The sequence below is a fragment of the Saccopteryx leptura genome, chromosome 9 (genome assembly GCF_036850995.1).
Source record: "Saccopteryx leptura isolate mSacLep1 chromosome 9, mSacLep1_pri_phased_curated, whole genome shotgun sequence".
In the NCBI taxonomy this organism is placed as follows: domain Eukaryota; kingdom Metazoa; phylum Chordata; class Mammalia; order Chiroptera; family Emballonuridae; genus Saccopteryx; species Saccopteryx leptura.
The window spans coordinates 10,819,195-10,832,211 of record NC_089511.1 but is presented as its reverse complement, the minus strand read 5'-3'; the positions used below and the strand labels follow the sequence as shown (position 1 = coordinate 10,832,211).

Sequence of the window (13,017 nt, the reverse complement as noted above, 5' to 3'; positions counted from 1 at the left end):
AGTCTGTTCTCTAAGCAGAAGCCACGCCCTGCTCGCTCTGCTCAGTGTTAAAGGTGATGGAGAGTGTGGGGGGTGGCTCAGGGTATCCGGGGACCCTGGGGGGGGGGGAGGAGCAGCAGCTCCTTTCTGAGTAAGGCTTCACTCTCCATCCAGCCCTCCTTCCTTCCGTCAGCCATTCTTCCACGGGTCCAATAACTATTTCTGGAGCGCCTGCACCCGCAGCCTGCAAGCCCTCTGATCCCACGGAGGAACATCTTACCACCACACTGTCAACACTTCCCTCAATCCTGGCATCCGGGCTGAAACCAAAGCTTCTCGCAGTGGCCGGAGAGCAGCTCCCATGCGGCCCCACGATGTGACTGCCTGTGGGGTAGCTTGGTTTGGAGCCACTAAGGACAACTGGGCTGAGCCTCCGGGAAACCACCCTGGGAGTATGAGAATGCTCACAGGGACTGGAAAAACCAAACCCACCCTAGTCGCTGGCTTCCTCTGTCCAGTCTGACACACTTGTGTGGACACAGGGTGGGTGCTGAGGAGGTAGACAGACCAGGGCCACAACTGGCCAGGACTTTGTGATCTGGCAAAAGGGATGTCTTCTTGGTCAGGCCTGGGGACAGCCAGGCTTCCAGAATAGCCCTGCCAAGTTCAGAAAACAGGCAGGCTTTTCATCCTGGCTCCTCCTAAGTCTCCATGTCCAGACGTTTGCTTGGTGGTACCATGGTAACCATGATGCCATAATGGAACATTCTTCCCAAGGTGGTAGAAGGAACCCCTCTGTTGGGCTCTGCTGTGTAAGGTGAGAGAGAGTTCATTTCTCCATTAGCAGGAGCAGTTCACAGAGGAACTCTGAGAACCATCCTGGCGATAAGCGACATCCGGTGTGGAGAGTGGAACATGGTGACTGAGAATGGCAGCCACGGGTTCCTCAGACTCCTGAGCATGGCTTGAGGCAAGGGCAGGCCTGGAGGTATGGCAGACGGTGAAGAGCCACGGGCTTTGGCTTTAGACCAGGGGTCCCCAAATTTTTTACACAGGAGGCCAGTTCACCGTCCCTCAGACCGTTGGAGGGCCGGACTATAAAAAAACTATGAACAAATCCCTATGCACACTGCACATATCTTATTTTAAAGTAAAAAAACAAAACAGGAAGAAATACAATATTTAAAATAACAAACAAATAAATTTAAATCAACAAACTGACCAGTATTTCAATGGGAACTATGCTCCTCCACTGACCACCTATGAAAGAGGTGCCCCTTCCAGAAGTGCGGCGGGGCGGGATAAATGGCCTCAGGGGGCCGCATGTGGCCTGCAGGCTGTAGTTTGGGGACCCCTGCTTTAGACAGACCTGAACTTGGATTCCAGCCTCTCCATTCGGCAGCTGTGTGCCCTTAGGCAGGCTTCTCAGTGACTCGAAGTGTCAGTTTCTGAATCTGTAAAATGGGGCTAAGGGTAGTGTCTAATTCACAGGGTTCTTGTGAGAATTAACTAAGCAAAACGCCGGGGCTGGCACCATGTAAAAGCAGGAGCGGTCCCTAGCCGAAAGAAATCGAGCATGCTTTTAGTTGGCGGAGTAGGAGGGTCCAAACCAGCATGGGCACTAAACCCCTGCTTTTTGCTTTCAGGAGCATTTTATAGCTACAGAGTTAGGGCGAGGGTTGAAGTCCACGGGTCAAAAGACAACACCCTTCTGAGACCCAACTCTATGGGAATCCGAGGACCCTGGCTGGATTGACAGGCGTGGGCTGCCTCCTCCCCTTGGGTCATCTCAGGAATCCTCGCCGATCTCGGTGCCGGACAGCTGGTCCCTGCCTCTTTACCGCACGGAAGCGAGCCATAGGGACGTGACAGGTCTGTGCCTCACGTGTTGGAGGCTTTGTCGGTGGGAAGGCAGGAGGCTGGGCCTCCGACCCTGGCGGGGCAGTTCACCCCTTTGGGGAGGAGAGAAGAAGCCTGTGCGCTGTTGGGCTGTTGTTTCCGCAGCTGCCCATGGTGTCTGCTGCGCCTCTCCTTGGGGATGGCCGAGATGACAGGGATGCTCTTGGCGCTGCTGTACGTCTCCCACGCTTCTGCCAGTGAGTGCGGGCTGTCTTCCGCCGTGACATAGCTGATCCTGTATCACGTGGCAGGGGGAATCTTCCCGGGGAAGTAAATGGTCCCTAATGTCCAAGAGGGCCTCGGTGGGGAAGATGACTCCCCGCACTTTGGGCCGGCAGCATGCGTTATTGGCGGAAGCCAGGCAAAGGCACGGAACGTGGGGCGTGGATGTAGGAAACCGTGGCTTCAGCTGCCTGTTGTCAGCGCTGATCCTCCGGAGAGAGTGCAGTTAGGAAAATAAACCTCAGGCTGAGGGGGTAGGGGGGCGCTGGACAGCGGGGGTCGGTGGGAGGCTGCTTTCCCACTCACAGCCCCTTCTTGGTCTTCCTGGGGACATGCCCCAGCACCTTGCAGGTGGAGGTGTCCTCCGGGAGCCTGCCGCCTGTGGCAACCAGGCCCTGCACACAAGTGACCCAGGGCAAACATTTCATTTCTGAGTAGCCTAACATTGTTTTTAGATTCCAAGATGCCACCAAGAGCCCTTTATAGGGAAGGGGACCCCTAGGAAAAGAAGCGGGGGGTGGGAGAGTTAGTGGTGACCAGGATGGAGAGCCAGACGGAGTGGGAACCCAGCAGGAGGGGGAGGGGGAGTTCCTGCGGTCTCGCCCCCGCAGTGAGACCCCACCCTCAACCCGTCTCCAGGTTGTGGCATGCAGGAAGCCAGCGTTGTAGAAGCTTCCGAGGAGGGTTTGGTCAGCGCAGAGGAGTTCCCGTGGGTGGTGTCCCTGCAGGACTCCCACCACAGCCACCTGGCTTTCGGCAGCATCCTCAGTGAGTTCTGGATCCTCAGCATCGCCTCCGCCTTCGAGAACAGGCCAGTACCCCCGGCTCTGGGGCCTACAAGCCGAGCCCCACCCCCGGGGCAGGATAGGGGGGCTCTGTTTCCTGTTCAGCTTGGGGAGGTCTGGAAGGTGAATTCTGGGTGACAGGGTGACAGGGCTTTTTACCGGCCCAGCACCTGCTCTGTCCTGAGTCTTGGAGTCCTCAAGACACCAGATGCCAAAGTTGGAGCAGTCGGGTGCCATGCTCGGCGGGAAGGATGTTCCTTCCCATTTTACTGGGATCACAGAGGCACTGCGGTTGATGGGAGCCCTAATCTTAAAACACTCGCCTCAGGCCTTAACAATGTGACTGCCACACACACACACACACACACACACACACACACACACTCCATAGGGAAAGGGCTCAAAGGAAACATGCAAATACCTAGGAGTGCTTATCTCTGGATGCTCAAAGCACTTTTATTATTTTCTTCTTTGAAGTTTGCTGTGTTTTCCAAATTTTTTACAATAATGTGTATTCTTTTTTTTTTTTTTTTTTTGTCTTTTTCTGAAGCTGGAAACGGGGAGAGACAGTCAGACAGACTCCCGCATGCGCCCTACCGGGATCCACCCGGCACGCCCACCAGGGGCAACGCTCTGCCCACCAGGGGGCGATGCTCTGCCCCTCCGGGGCGTCGCTCTGTTGCGACCAGAGCCACTCTAGCGCCTGGGGCAGAGGCCAAGGAGCCATCCCCAGCGCCCGGGCCATCTCTGCTCCAATGGAGCCTTGGCTGCGGGAGGGGAAGAGAGAGACAGAGAGGAAGGAGGGGGGGGGTGTGGAGAAGCAAATGGGCGCTTCTCCTATGTGCCCTGGCCAGGAATCGAACCCGGGTCCCTCGCACGCCAGGCCGACGCTCTACCGCTGAGCCAACCGGCCAGGGCCAATGTGTATTCTTTTAAAGCAGAAAAAAAACCCCTACAAATGTTATTAAAGGAAGCCTGACCTGTGGTGGTGCAGTGGATAAAGCGTTGACCTTGAACACTGAGGTCGCCAGTTCAAAACCCCAGGCCTGCCTGGTCAAAACCCCAGGCCTGCCTGGTCAAGGCACATATGGGAGTTGATGCTTCCTGCTCCTCCCCCTTCTCTCTCTCTCTCTCTCTCCTCGCCTCTCTAAAATCAATAAATAAATTTTTAAAAATGTTATTAAAGGAATAACATTTTATGTAAAACATCTTACTTTTTGATCCAATCGGTTTGCTTTTGGGAGTCAACATTAAGGAAATAATTTCAACCACTGGAAAAAGGTTGTGCATAAGGTTGTTCATAGGATGGTTAATAAACAAAACTCTGGAACATAATGTACAATTATCATGGAGAAATAATAGTATATTATTCTTTTATGTATAGTATATTACATATAATGTATAATGTATGAATAGTATATACAATACACTTTGTATATGGTATATATTATACAATAGTGTATAAATAGTATACATACTATATACTATATTGTATAATATAGAAATACTATTTATGCACTATATTTTATATATATACATAGAGAAGATAATGACTACAATTGGCAAAACAAATTATAGTATATATATTCAATGGAATATTGTGCAGCTGCTGAATTTTTTAATGTGTGATTTATATATATTTTTTAATTTTTAGATTTTATTTATTCATTTTTAGAGAACGAGGAGAGAGAGAGAAAGAGAGAGATAGAGAGAGAGAGAGAAGGGAGAGGAGCAGGAAGCGTCAACTCCCATATGTGCCTTGACCAGGCAAGCCCAGGGTTTTGAACTGGTGACCTCAGCGTTCCAGGTCGACGCTTTATCCACTGTGCCACCACAAGTCAGGCTGATTTATATTTTTAAATTGAAAATACATGGATTTAAGTGAAATCCATGTATAAAGTATAATGTTCATGAGAAACCAAAGGCTATACAAAGAAGGGCAGTCCTTCCCTCTCCGGAACTTCAGTTACTAGTATCCCTCCCTTGAGCCCTGTCACCAGTTTCTAGGGTATTCTTCCTTAAATGCTCAGTACATTTATGGATATCTATATAGCTACAGGTCTGTGTATATTGTTTCTTACGTCTGTTGACGGAGGGAGAATTTTCCTTCCCCCCAGTATTAGTGTGCTAGGGCTGCTGTAACACAATGCCACAGACCAGGTGGCTGACACAGCAGAAACTTATTTCTTACTGCTCTGGAGGCTGCACGTCCAAGATCAAGGTGCTGGCAGCATTGGTTTCCCCTGAGGACTCTCTCCTTGACTTGCAGAGGGCCGGCTTCTCACTGTGTCCTCACACAGTTCTCCTCTGCGTATGCACCCTCCTGGTGTTTCTATACCAGTTTTATTGGATTGGAATTCTACCCCTACTATCTGAATTAAACTTAAGGGGGTCAGACAGACCCCCTTAGAGGCCCTGTCTGAAAATTCAGTCATATTTGGGGTTAGAGTTTCACAAATAAATTTTAGGGGGACCACAATTCAGTCTATAACATCCCCCCCCAATACAACTGGTATTTCACTCTCTGCTGTTTTCACTCTATCATGAATGTTGGGGAGGTCTTTTCTTATCGACACAGAGAGGGAGAGAGAGCGACCACATTCTTTTTCCTCAGCTGCACAGTATCCCAGGATGGATGAACCACAGTTACAGTCCTCTCACAATGGGAACTGACATTGTTTTCCATCTTTTACCAGTACCAGAAATGCTGCAGTAGATATACCAGCACATACGTCATTTCAACACACATGCCGGTATATTGTTGCATGAGTAACTGAGGAATGGGAAGCCCGGGCTGAGTCTTTTTTTTTTAATAAATTTTTATTAATGTTAATTTGATGACATTAATAATTCAGGGTACATATATTCAAAGAAAACATGTCTAGGTTATCTTGTCATTAAATTATGTTGCATACCCCTCACCCAGAGTCAGATTGTCCTCTATCTAGTTTTCTCTGTGCCCCTCCCCTTCCCCCTAACTCTCTCCCTCCCTCCCTCCTGCATCCTCCCTCCCCCCACCCCTGGTAACCACCACACTCTTGTCCATGTCTCTTAGTCTCGTTTTTTATGTTCCACCAATGTATGGAATCATGTAGTTCTTGTTTTTTTCTGATTTACTTATTTCACTCCGTATAATGTTATCAAGATCCCACCATTTTGCTGTAAATGATCTGATGTCATCATTTCTTATGGCTGAGTAGTATTCCATAGTGTATATGTGCCACATCTTCTTTATCCAGTCTTCTATTGAAGGGCTTTTTGGTTGTTTCCATGTCTTGGCCACTGTGAACAGTGCTGCAATGAACATGGGGCTACATGTGTCTTTACGTGTCAATGATTCTGAGGTTTTAGGGTATATACCCAGTAGAGGGATTGCTGGGTCATAAGGTAGTTTTATTTGCAGTTTTTTGAGGAACCACCATACTTTCCTCCATAATGGTTGTACTACTTTACAGTCCCACCAACAGTGGATGAGAGTTCCCTTTTCTCCGCAGCCAGGCTGAGTCTTAATGGCCACTACCAGCTAGCCCTTCCGAGCGCTTCTGCTTTGTGTGGTCGTTTTTCGTTACTACTCTTTTCTGTTTAGTCTGCTGTTTTGATTGGATTTTCTGTTTGACTCAGGGTGGTAGGTGTTTGTTTTATTTTCTGGCATCATTTAATTTAGAATTATTCCGTGTGGTGACTTAGGAATTTCTTAAGGCTGTCCTTGTGGTCTGCTGTATGTGGTCTACATGAATATTTTCCACAGGTAAATTCAAAAGTTCATTCTCTGTCTTTGGTGTACAATTTAGTATATAAACTGGGGGAGGGAGTGTCCCTGATCTGTCCTGGGCTGACAGAGGTGAATTAAGATCCCTTATCACGAACAAGCTCCCGGCTCTTTCTCCGCGTTTCCTGGATGTTTCCTTTGTAGACATTGTGTTACTTGCTGCTGAATGTTTATAACTGCGAGGTTGTCACTATAGACTGAGTTCTTTCTCATCGTTAAGAGCCTTTCTTTGTCTCTTGCTGATGTTCAGATGGAAACTCCCGCTTCTTGTTTTTATTTTACGTGACATTTACTGGATTTACTGCTTCTTTCTTTTGCTTTCACTACATGGACTTTGCTTTGCATGTCTCTTCTGACGCATTTGGAAAGTGTGAATTTTTGCTCTGGCGCTCACTTTAGAGTTAAAGTTTCATGGGAAGTTTCTAAATCCTCTGGTTCTTTCTGAATGGTCCTCTCTAGACTCTACCGTGGCCAACACCACAATTCCTTTTCTCACTCCTCCCTTTCTCCTCCGTCACCCAATTTTAATAGAGTATACGTGCTATCATGTTTACCTTGATTCATGTGTGTATTTGCACATCCTTGTTACACCCTAGAGTAGCCATGTATAAACCATATGTGTAGACTCCTATAGAAGATGAGGGAAAAACCTCTGACCTCCTTTTCAGCTTTAGTCAAACCGTTTGATTATTGCCAAGGTTTACATTCTCACTCCAGTCTAAAATTTAGTAAATTTTCATTTTAATTCAGTCTAAGATTATAAGGAACTCCACACTTACTGGCAGCCCTTTTTGCCGGGTTTTCTCCATTCAGCCCCAGAATTGGCTAAATTTGTCTCCAAGTCGTATCTTACCGGGCTCCCAAGGACTTCATAGCCTTGGTTTCGGCGTATTCAGAAATGTGCTGCTCTTAAACTTGAATGACCACTTAAGGATAGAAGTCATAGATCACAGCTCACTTCTTTTGAGGGCTCAAAAGAAAGGTTATTATCCCCTGGCTTCTGGTATTAAATCTTGCTGCAGGGAAGTCTGAAGCCAGTCTGAACTTTCCCTCCGTAGGCGGGTGACCACACAGCCTAGCGTGTCTGGGAGATGCCTGGTTTACAACCACTGTCCCAGTGTCCTGATGTTAGCATCCCCCTTCCCTGGGTTAGACAACGAATTTGATGGCCACATTTTTTTAATGTTTTTTAAAATTTATTTATTCATTTTAGAGAAGAGAGACGGGGGGGGGGGGGGCAGGAAGCATCAACTCCCATATGTGTCTTGACCGGGCAAGCCCAGGGTTTTGAACTGGCGACCTCAGCATTCCAGGTCGACACTTGATCCACTCACTGCGCCACCACAGGTCAGGCTTAGATGGCCACATTTAGGATGACACTCTTATTTGGTCTGAATGCCCAGGGATTCCTTTCCAAGTCCAGCAGCTCTACTAGGTATGCTGGCTCTTTCTCATTTACCCCTCCAGACGCACTCTTTATTCTCTGCTACACTCTGGGGGCCAGGGGCCGGCCTGTGTGGGTTATGACAATGGGCACACTTGCCTCCTGGGTTCCAGTTGGGTTTGGGTAAGGGGAGCACTAGCAAGAGATCACAGGGAGTGGTGTGAGGTCAAGGTCCTTATTCCCCTGAGGAGTACTGCAGTCTGGCTGCCTCCTGCAGCCAAGTGACCCACTCCCCAGCGCTCTGACGGCTCCCTTTCCCTTGTCTCGCCTAGAGCCTAGGGACACCAGTACCTTGTTGTTACTTCAGCAGGAAGCTGTAATGCACTATTCCCTATGATTTCCTTGCGTTCTGCTAAGGCCTTTGTAAAAAGTCCCTTCATTAAACTTTCCTCACCTGACCTTATTTAAGTATGCCAGCTGTTTCCCACTAGGAGCTGACAAGGATATGTCTCTGTGGTGATCATTCTGTACCATTTCCCCCCCCCAGAGTATGGAGGCCCCATCCTAACTATAGGTTCAAGTCTCATTTCTGGAAATTTTTCTTACATTGTATCTTGAAATGTTTTTTTTTCTTTCGGTCTCCTAGTTACCGCCTTCGTGGTCTGCGGACCCTCTGCTGACTGCCACTCTCCTCTCCGGCCTTTCAAAGTCTTTGTTCGTGTCCATTTCATTTTGGTCACTTTCCTCAGTCCTACCTTCTGTGTCCCTTACTGTGTTTTCTGTGGTCTCTATTCTTTATGCCGCTTCCAATTTGGCCTTGGTTCCGGTCATGGCTTATTTCTTTTCTTTCTGCTTCTTTGTGGAGAAGCCTGTGTGACCAGCTTCCCCGATTCTGTGGCAGTAAGTGTCATCTATGACCCCCTCACACACACACTTGCTGCCTCTCCCTGCTTTTATCAGTGCTTCCTCTGATTCCCAGGTTTGGATTCTCTAGCGTCTCTCGGTTTTATGGTGTTTGCATTTGTTTTTCATGCTCATAGTTCCTCGGGCGATTCCCGAGAGGTAAAGGGGAAAAGACCCACTGAACTCTGCCATCATTAACACCGGCATTAATCTGAAGTGTTTTTACCGAGTATATATTATGGAAGGATGCTTGTATTAAAATGTTATGTACTAAAATTGAGTCAAGAGAATGCCTTTGATATGATGACAACTATGTTAAAAAAAAAAAAAGCTATGCATAGAAGAAAAAAAGGTAATTGGCCATAACGTAACCAATTGTCTTGAGGCGCTGGAACGAAGGATGTTAAGATAGAAGAACCCCCAAGGGTCTATGGGCTCCCATAGGAGAGCACAAGCCGAGGGGTTCAGTAAAGATTTCCTGCGACTGGATCCAAAGGGTGAGTAGCACTTAAGGCCCAGGAAAGATGAGTTGAATGTGTTCCAGGCTGAGAAAAACAGTAAATGTGAAAACGGGGACATCTCAAGCTGCCTCGGAACCTTGGTTTCTCAAGACGCCCTTGCTCTCTCTCTCTCTAGGAGGAGTGCCGTCGCTGTCGTGGGGATAGCTGAGATGGACGCCACGGTGATCTCTCATGAAGAGTATCCAGTCAACACCATCATCCTCCACAAGGGCTTTGACAACAAAACGATGACCCATAACTTAGCCCTCCTGAAGACAGACACGGCGATGCAGTTCAACAGCCTGGTCCAGTCCATCTGCTTCCTCACCAGAAAGCTGCAAATGCAACTCACCTTGAAGAACTGCTGGGTGGCCGGATGGATTCCCACGTCTGCAGTTAATGCCTGCCTTCCCCTAGAGGAGGCTGTGGGTGTGCTAACGGGGGGGGGGGGGGGGGGATGGGGAGTGGTGACATGGATGAACCGTTCTGGGGCTTATCTGAATAATGCATGTGGCTCGAGGTTCTAGAGCTGGGCTGGAACCCTCACCTAAATCAGTCATGATTCCCGGGGCTTGTCCCTTCTGTGGTCACTCTTATACTACGTCCTTTTTATTCTAGTTCTGCATCAAAATTGGAAGTACGTAGGCAGCTGACAACCTGAAATTAGTGCAAGATTATAGAGGGACTGGGGACATTATGCCCTGAATTAGAGCAAATCGTGCTCTTTGCCTAAGCCATCCTTGTTTCCTTTTTATTCTTGGGAAATAACCGGGAAGTGTATTCTCTATAGATGTTGAGAAAGTGAATATGTTCTCTGCCTATATTCACATTCAAGTTCAAAGCAAGAGTGGTATTCAGTAAAATCTCAGACACAGGTTCTGATTTCTGTGAGGAAAGGGGTTTATCAGAACAGTTTCCACCCACTCCCATCTGGACATGTGAGTCATAGTTGAGTTGACTTTGGGGATGCCTTCTTGTTAATAATTCCTGGGCTCTCTGTTGTATGGTCCAGACAGGAAATCACATGACGATGAGTATCCTGAGGAAAATCTTCGTGAAAGAGATCAACCTGTGTCCCCTAATAAAACCCAAGGAAATGGGATGTGGCAATCACGTAGAGGAGGAGACCAATACTGTCTGCTTGGTAAGGACATGATGGGGTAGAAGCTCAATGCTGACAGTAAGCAGCGGTCACTTCAAGGGATGGTGAACTCGTGGGGGCAGGGACTGTCACTTGAGACTCATGGCTATCTCTATGGTAGAGAGCACTTGGCAGAGGGCAAGTGCTCAATCAAAACCCTACTGAGGTCCTGGCCAGTTGGCTCAGTGGTAGAGCGTCGGCCTGGTGTGTAGGAGTCCCAGGTTTGATCCCTGGCCAGGGCACACAGGTAAAGCGCCCATCAGCTTCTCCACCCCTCCCCCTCTCCTTCCTCTCTGTCTCTCTCTTCCTCTCCCGCAGCCAAGGCTCCATTGGAGCAAAGTTGGCCCAGGTGCTGAGGAGGGCTCTATGGCCTCTGCTTCAGGCGCTAGAATGGCTCTGGTTGCAACAGAGCGATGCCCCAGATGGGCAGAGCATCGCCCCCTGGTGGGCATGCCGGGTGGATCCCGGTCGGGCACATGCGGGAGTCTGTCTGACTGCCTCCCTATTTCCAACTTCAGAAAAATACCCCCCCCCCCCAAAAAAATTAAAACAAAACAAAACACCCTACTGAATGGACCACCCAGTCACCATCTGCAGGGTCACATGACTAAGCCACCCTACTTTCAAAATAAGCAACTTGCCAGGGTCACATATACAGCTAAGTGTCCCAAGCTTCTACCCACTCTGTGTGGCAGAATTCCTGAGTCCCCAGGGACAGCTCCCACAGGAGCAGAGGATGCTGGGAGCTTGTGCAGTGACAGACAGCTGCTCAGGTGAAAAGCTGTGGCCCTAGTCCAGTGCGTGCTCCCGCGGAAATGTGACTCTGACCCTAACAAGACTGTCCGTGGGATCGAGCAGCTTAAATGAAGTATGGAAACGAGAGAGGAGTGGGGGAAATGTGACCATTTCAGGCCAGAAGAGAGAGTAGTATCAACATTTGAGGAATGAGAAACCAAAAGAGGGAGGGGATTTAGTCCTGGAAGGGGCAAGAAAATGAATTAGGAACCAGGAAGCTACTGGCAAACTGCAGGAGTCTACGAATAATTTGTATAACAAAAGAAAAAGCCACCTTATTGGAATGTGTGGTGGTGTCTGCCTAGGTTGAAAGGAGTGTCCGATCATCTGCCCCAGTGGTTTTCTTTTTTTATTTTTTTATTTTATTTTTTTGTATTTTTCTGAAGTTGGAAACGGGGAGGCAGTCAGACAGACTCCCGCATGCGCCTGACAGGGATCCACCCGGCACACCCACCAGGGGGCGATGCTCTGCCCATCTGGGTGTTGTTCTGTTGCCACCAGAGCCACTCTAGCGCCTGAGGCAGAGGCCATGGAGCCATCCCCAGCTCCTGGGCTATCTTTGCTCCAATGGAGCCTTGGCTGCGGGAGGGGAAGAGAGAGACAGAGAGGAAGGAGAGGGGGAGGGGTGGAGAAGCAGATGGGCGCTGCTCCTGTGTGCCCTGGCCGGGAATCGAACCCGGGACTCCTGCACGCCAGGCCGACGCTCTTCCACTGAGCCAACCGGCCAGGGCCCCCAGTGGTTTTCAACCGCTGGTCTGCAGACCGGAGCCAGTCCACCAGAAAGTTTGTACTGGTCCGTGAAAGAGCAGACCGGCCCCGCTCTGTGGACTGCTGGTTGAAAACCACTGAATTCACCCCATTTTCAATGGGAACCAGTGTAAAATATTTCTAGAACAAACAGTAAATTGCACAGGGATATATTAAAAAAACATTTTTTTAGACTGGAAGCCTTCTGTCCTTTGTCACAGGGGGACCCAGGAAACCCGATGATGTGTCAGCTGCACCAGATGAACCTGTGGGTGCTGAGAGGAATCCTGTCCCCAGGTGGTGAGAGGTGCCCTGGTCTGTTTCTGTACATCAAGGTGGAAGACTACAGCGACTGGATCATGTCCAAGACTAAGACGACCAGTCTCCCCCTGTCTGCCTTCCGCCACTGGGAAAACTCGGTTCCCCTCCATGGGGACTCGGCTCGCGGCGCTGTGACGCGGGAAAAATATTCTGAGCTGGGCCATGCTGCGTGGACCCAAGCCCCGGTCCAAGACCAAAGCAACACCAAACCTTCGTGGTCAGAGAACAGCTCGAGAGAGGGTGTAGGCATTAGGGAGTTTGACAGCTCTCTTGACATGGCCACCCCTGCGGATGTCTCAAAACCCTTATACTATGACTATTACGATGAGCAGGCTGGGAAGGGTAAGGCTGTTTCAGGTCAGAACAGGTTACGTCAGCACCAAGAAATGCTCTTGTGTTCCTCTGTGCTTGTTTTCACGTGTAACAGTATCCAGTCTAGGAGTTAGCCCTCCAAACTGAAGGGTAAGCTTAGGGTGCCCGGTGCCAGGCATTTACCACGCTGTCTCAGGGTCTAGTTTTGATCATTGCACATCCGGGCTGCACGGACAGGCCCGTGGCTCTCCCTCCCCCGT

The 13,017-nt window shown here is 49.2% G+C and overlaps 1 protein-coding gene across 1 annotated transcript; it reads left to right on the top strand.

Moving 5' to 3' along the window:
• Positions 1-2,017: 2,017 nt before the first annotated feature.
• Positions 2,018-12,904, top strand: PRSS54 (serine protease 54). Its single transcript, XM_066350177.1, has 6 exons — positions 2,018-2,075; positions 2,740-2,911; positions 9,578-9,836; positions 10,454-10,585; positions 12,346-12,787; positions 12,873-12,904. The coding sequence occupies exons 1-6, from the start codon at positions 2,018-2,020 to the stop codon at positions 12,902-12,904; spliced, it is 1,095 nt and encodes a 364-aa protein (XP_066206274.1).
• Positions 12,905-13,017: the final 113 nt, after the last annotated feature.

Coding starts and splice junctions, on each gene's coding strand:
- PRSS54 (XM_066350177.1), top strand. CDS start 2,018: ATGGCCGAGATGACAGGGATGCTCTTGGCGCTGCTGTACGTCTCCCAC. Junction 2,912..9,577: donor GCCTCCGCCTTCGAGAACAG/GCCAGTACCCCC, acceptor CTCTCTCTCTAG/GAGGAGTGCCGTCGCTGTCG. Junction 10,586..12,345: donor AGACCAATACTGTCTGCTTG/GTAAGGACATGA, acceptor CCTTTGTCACAG/GGGGACCCAGGAAACCCGAT.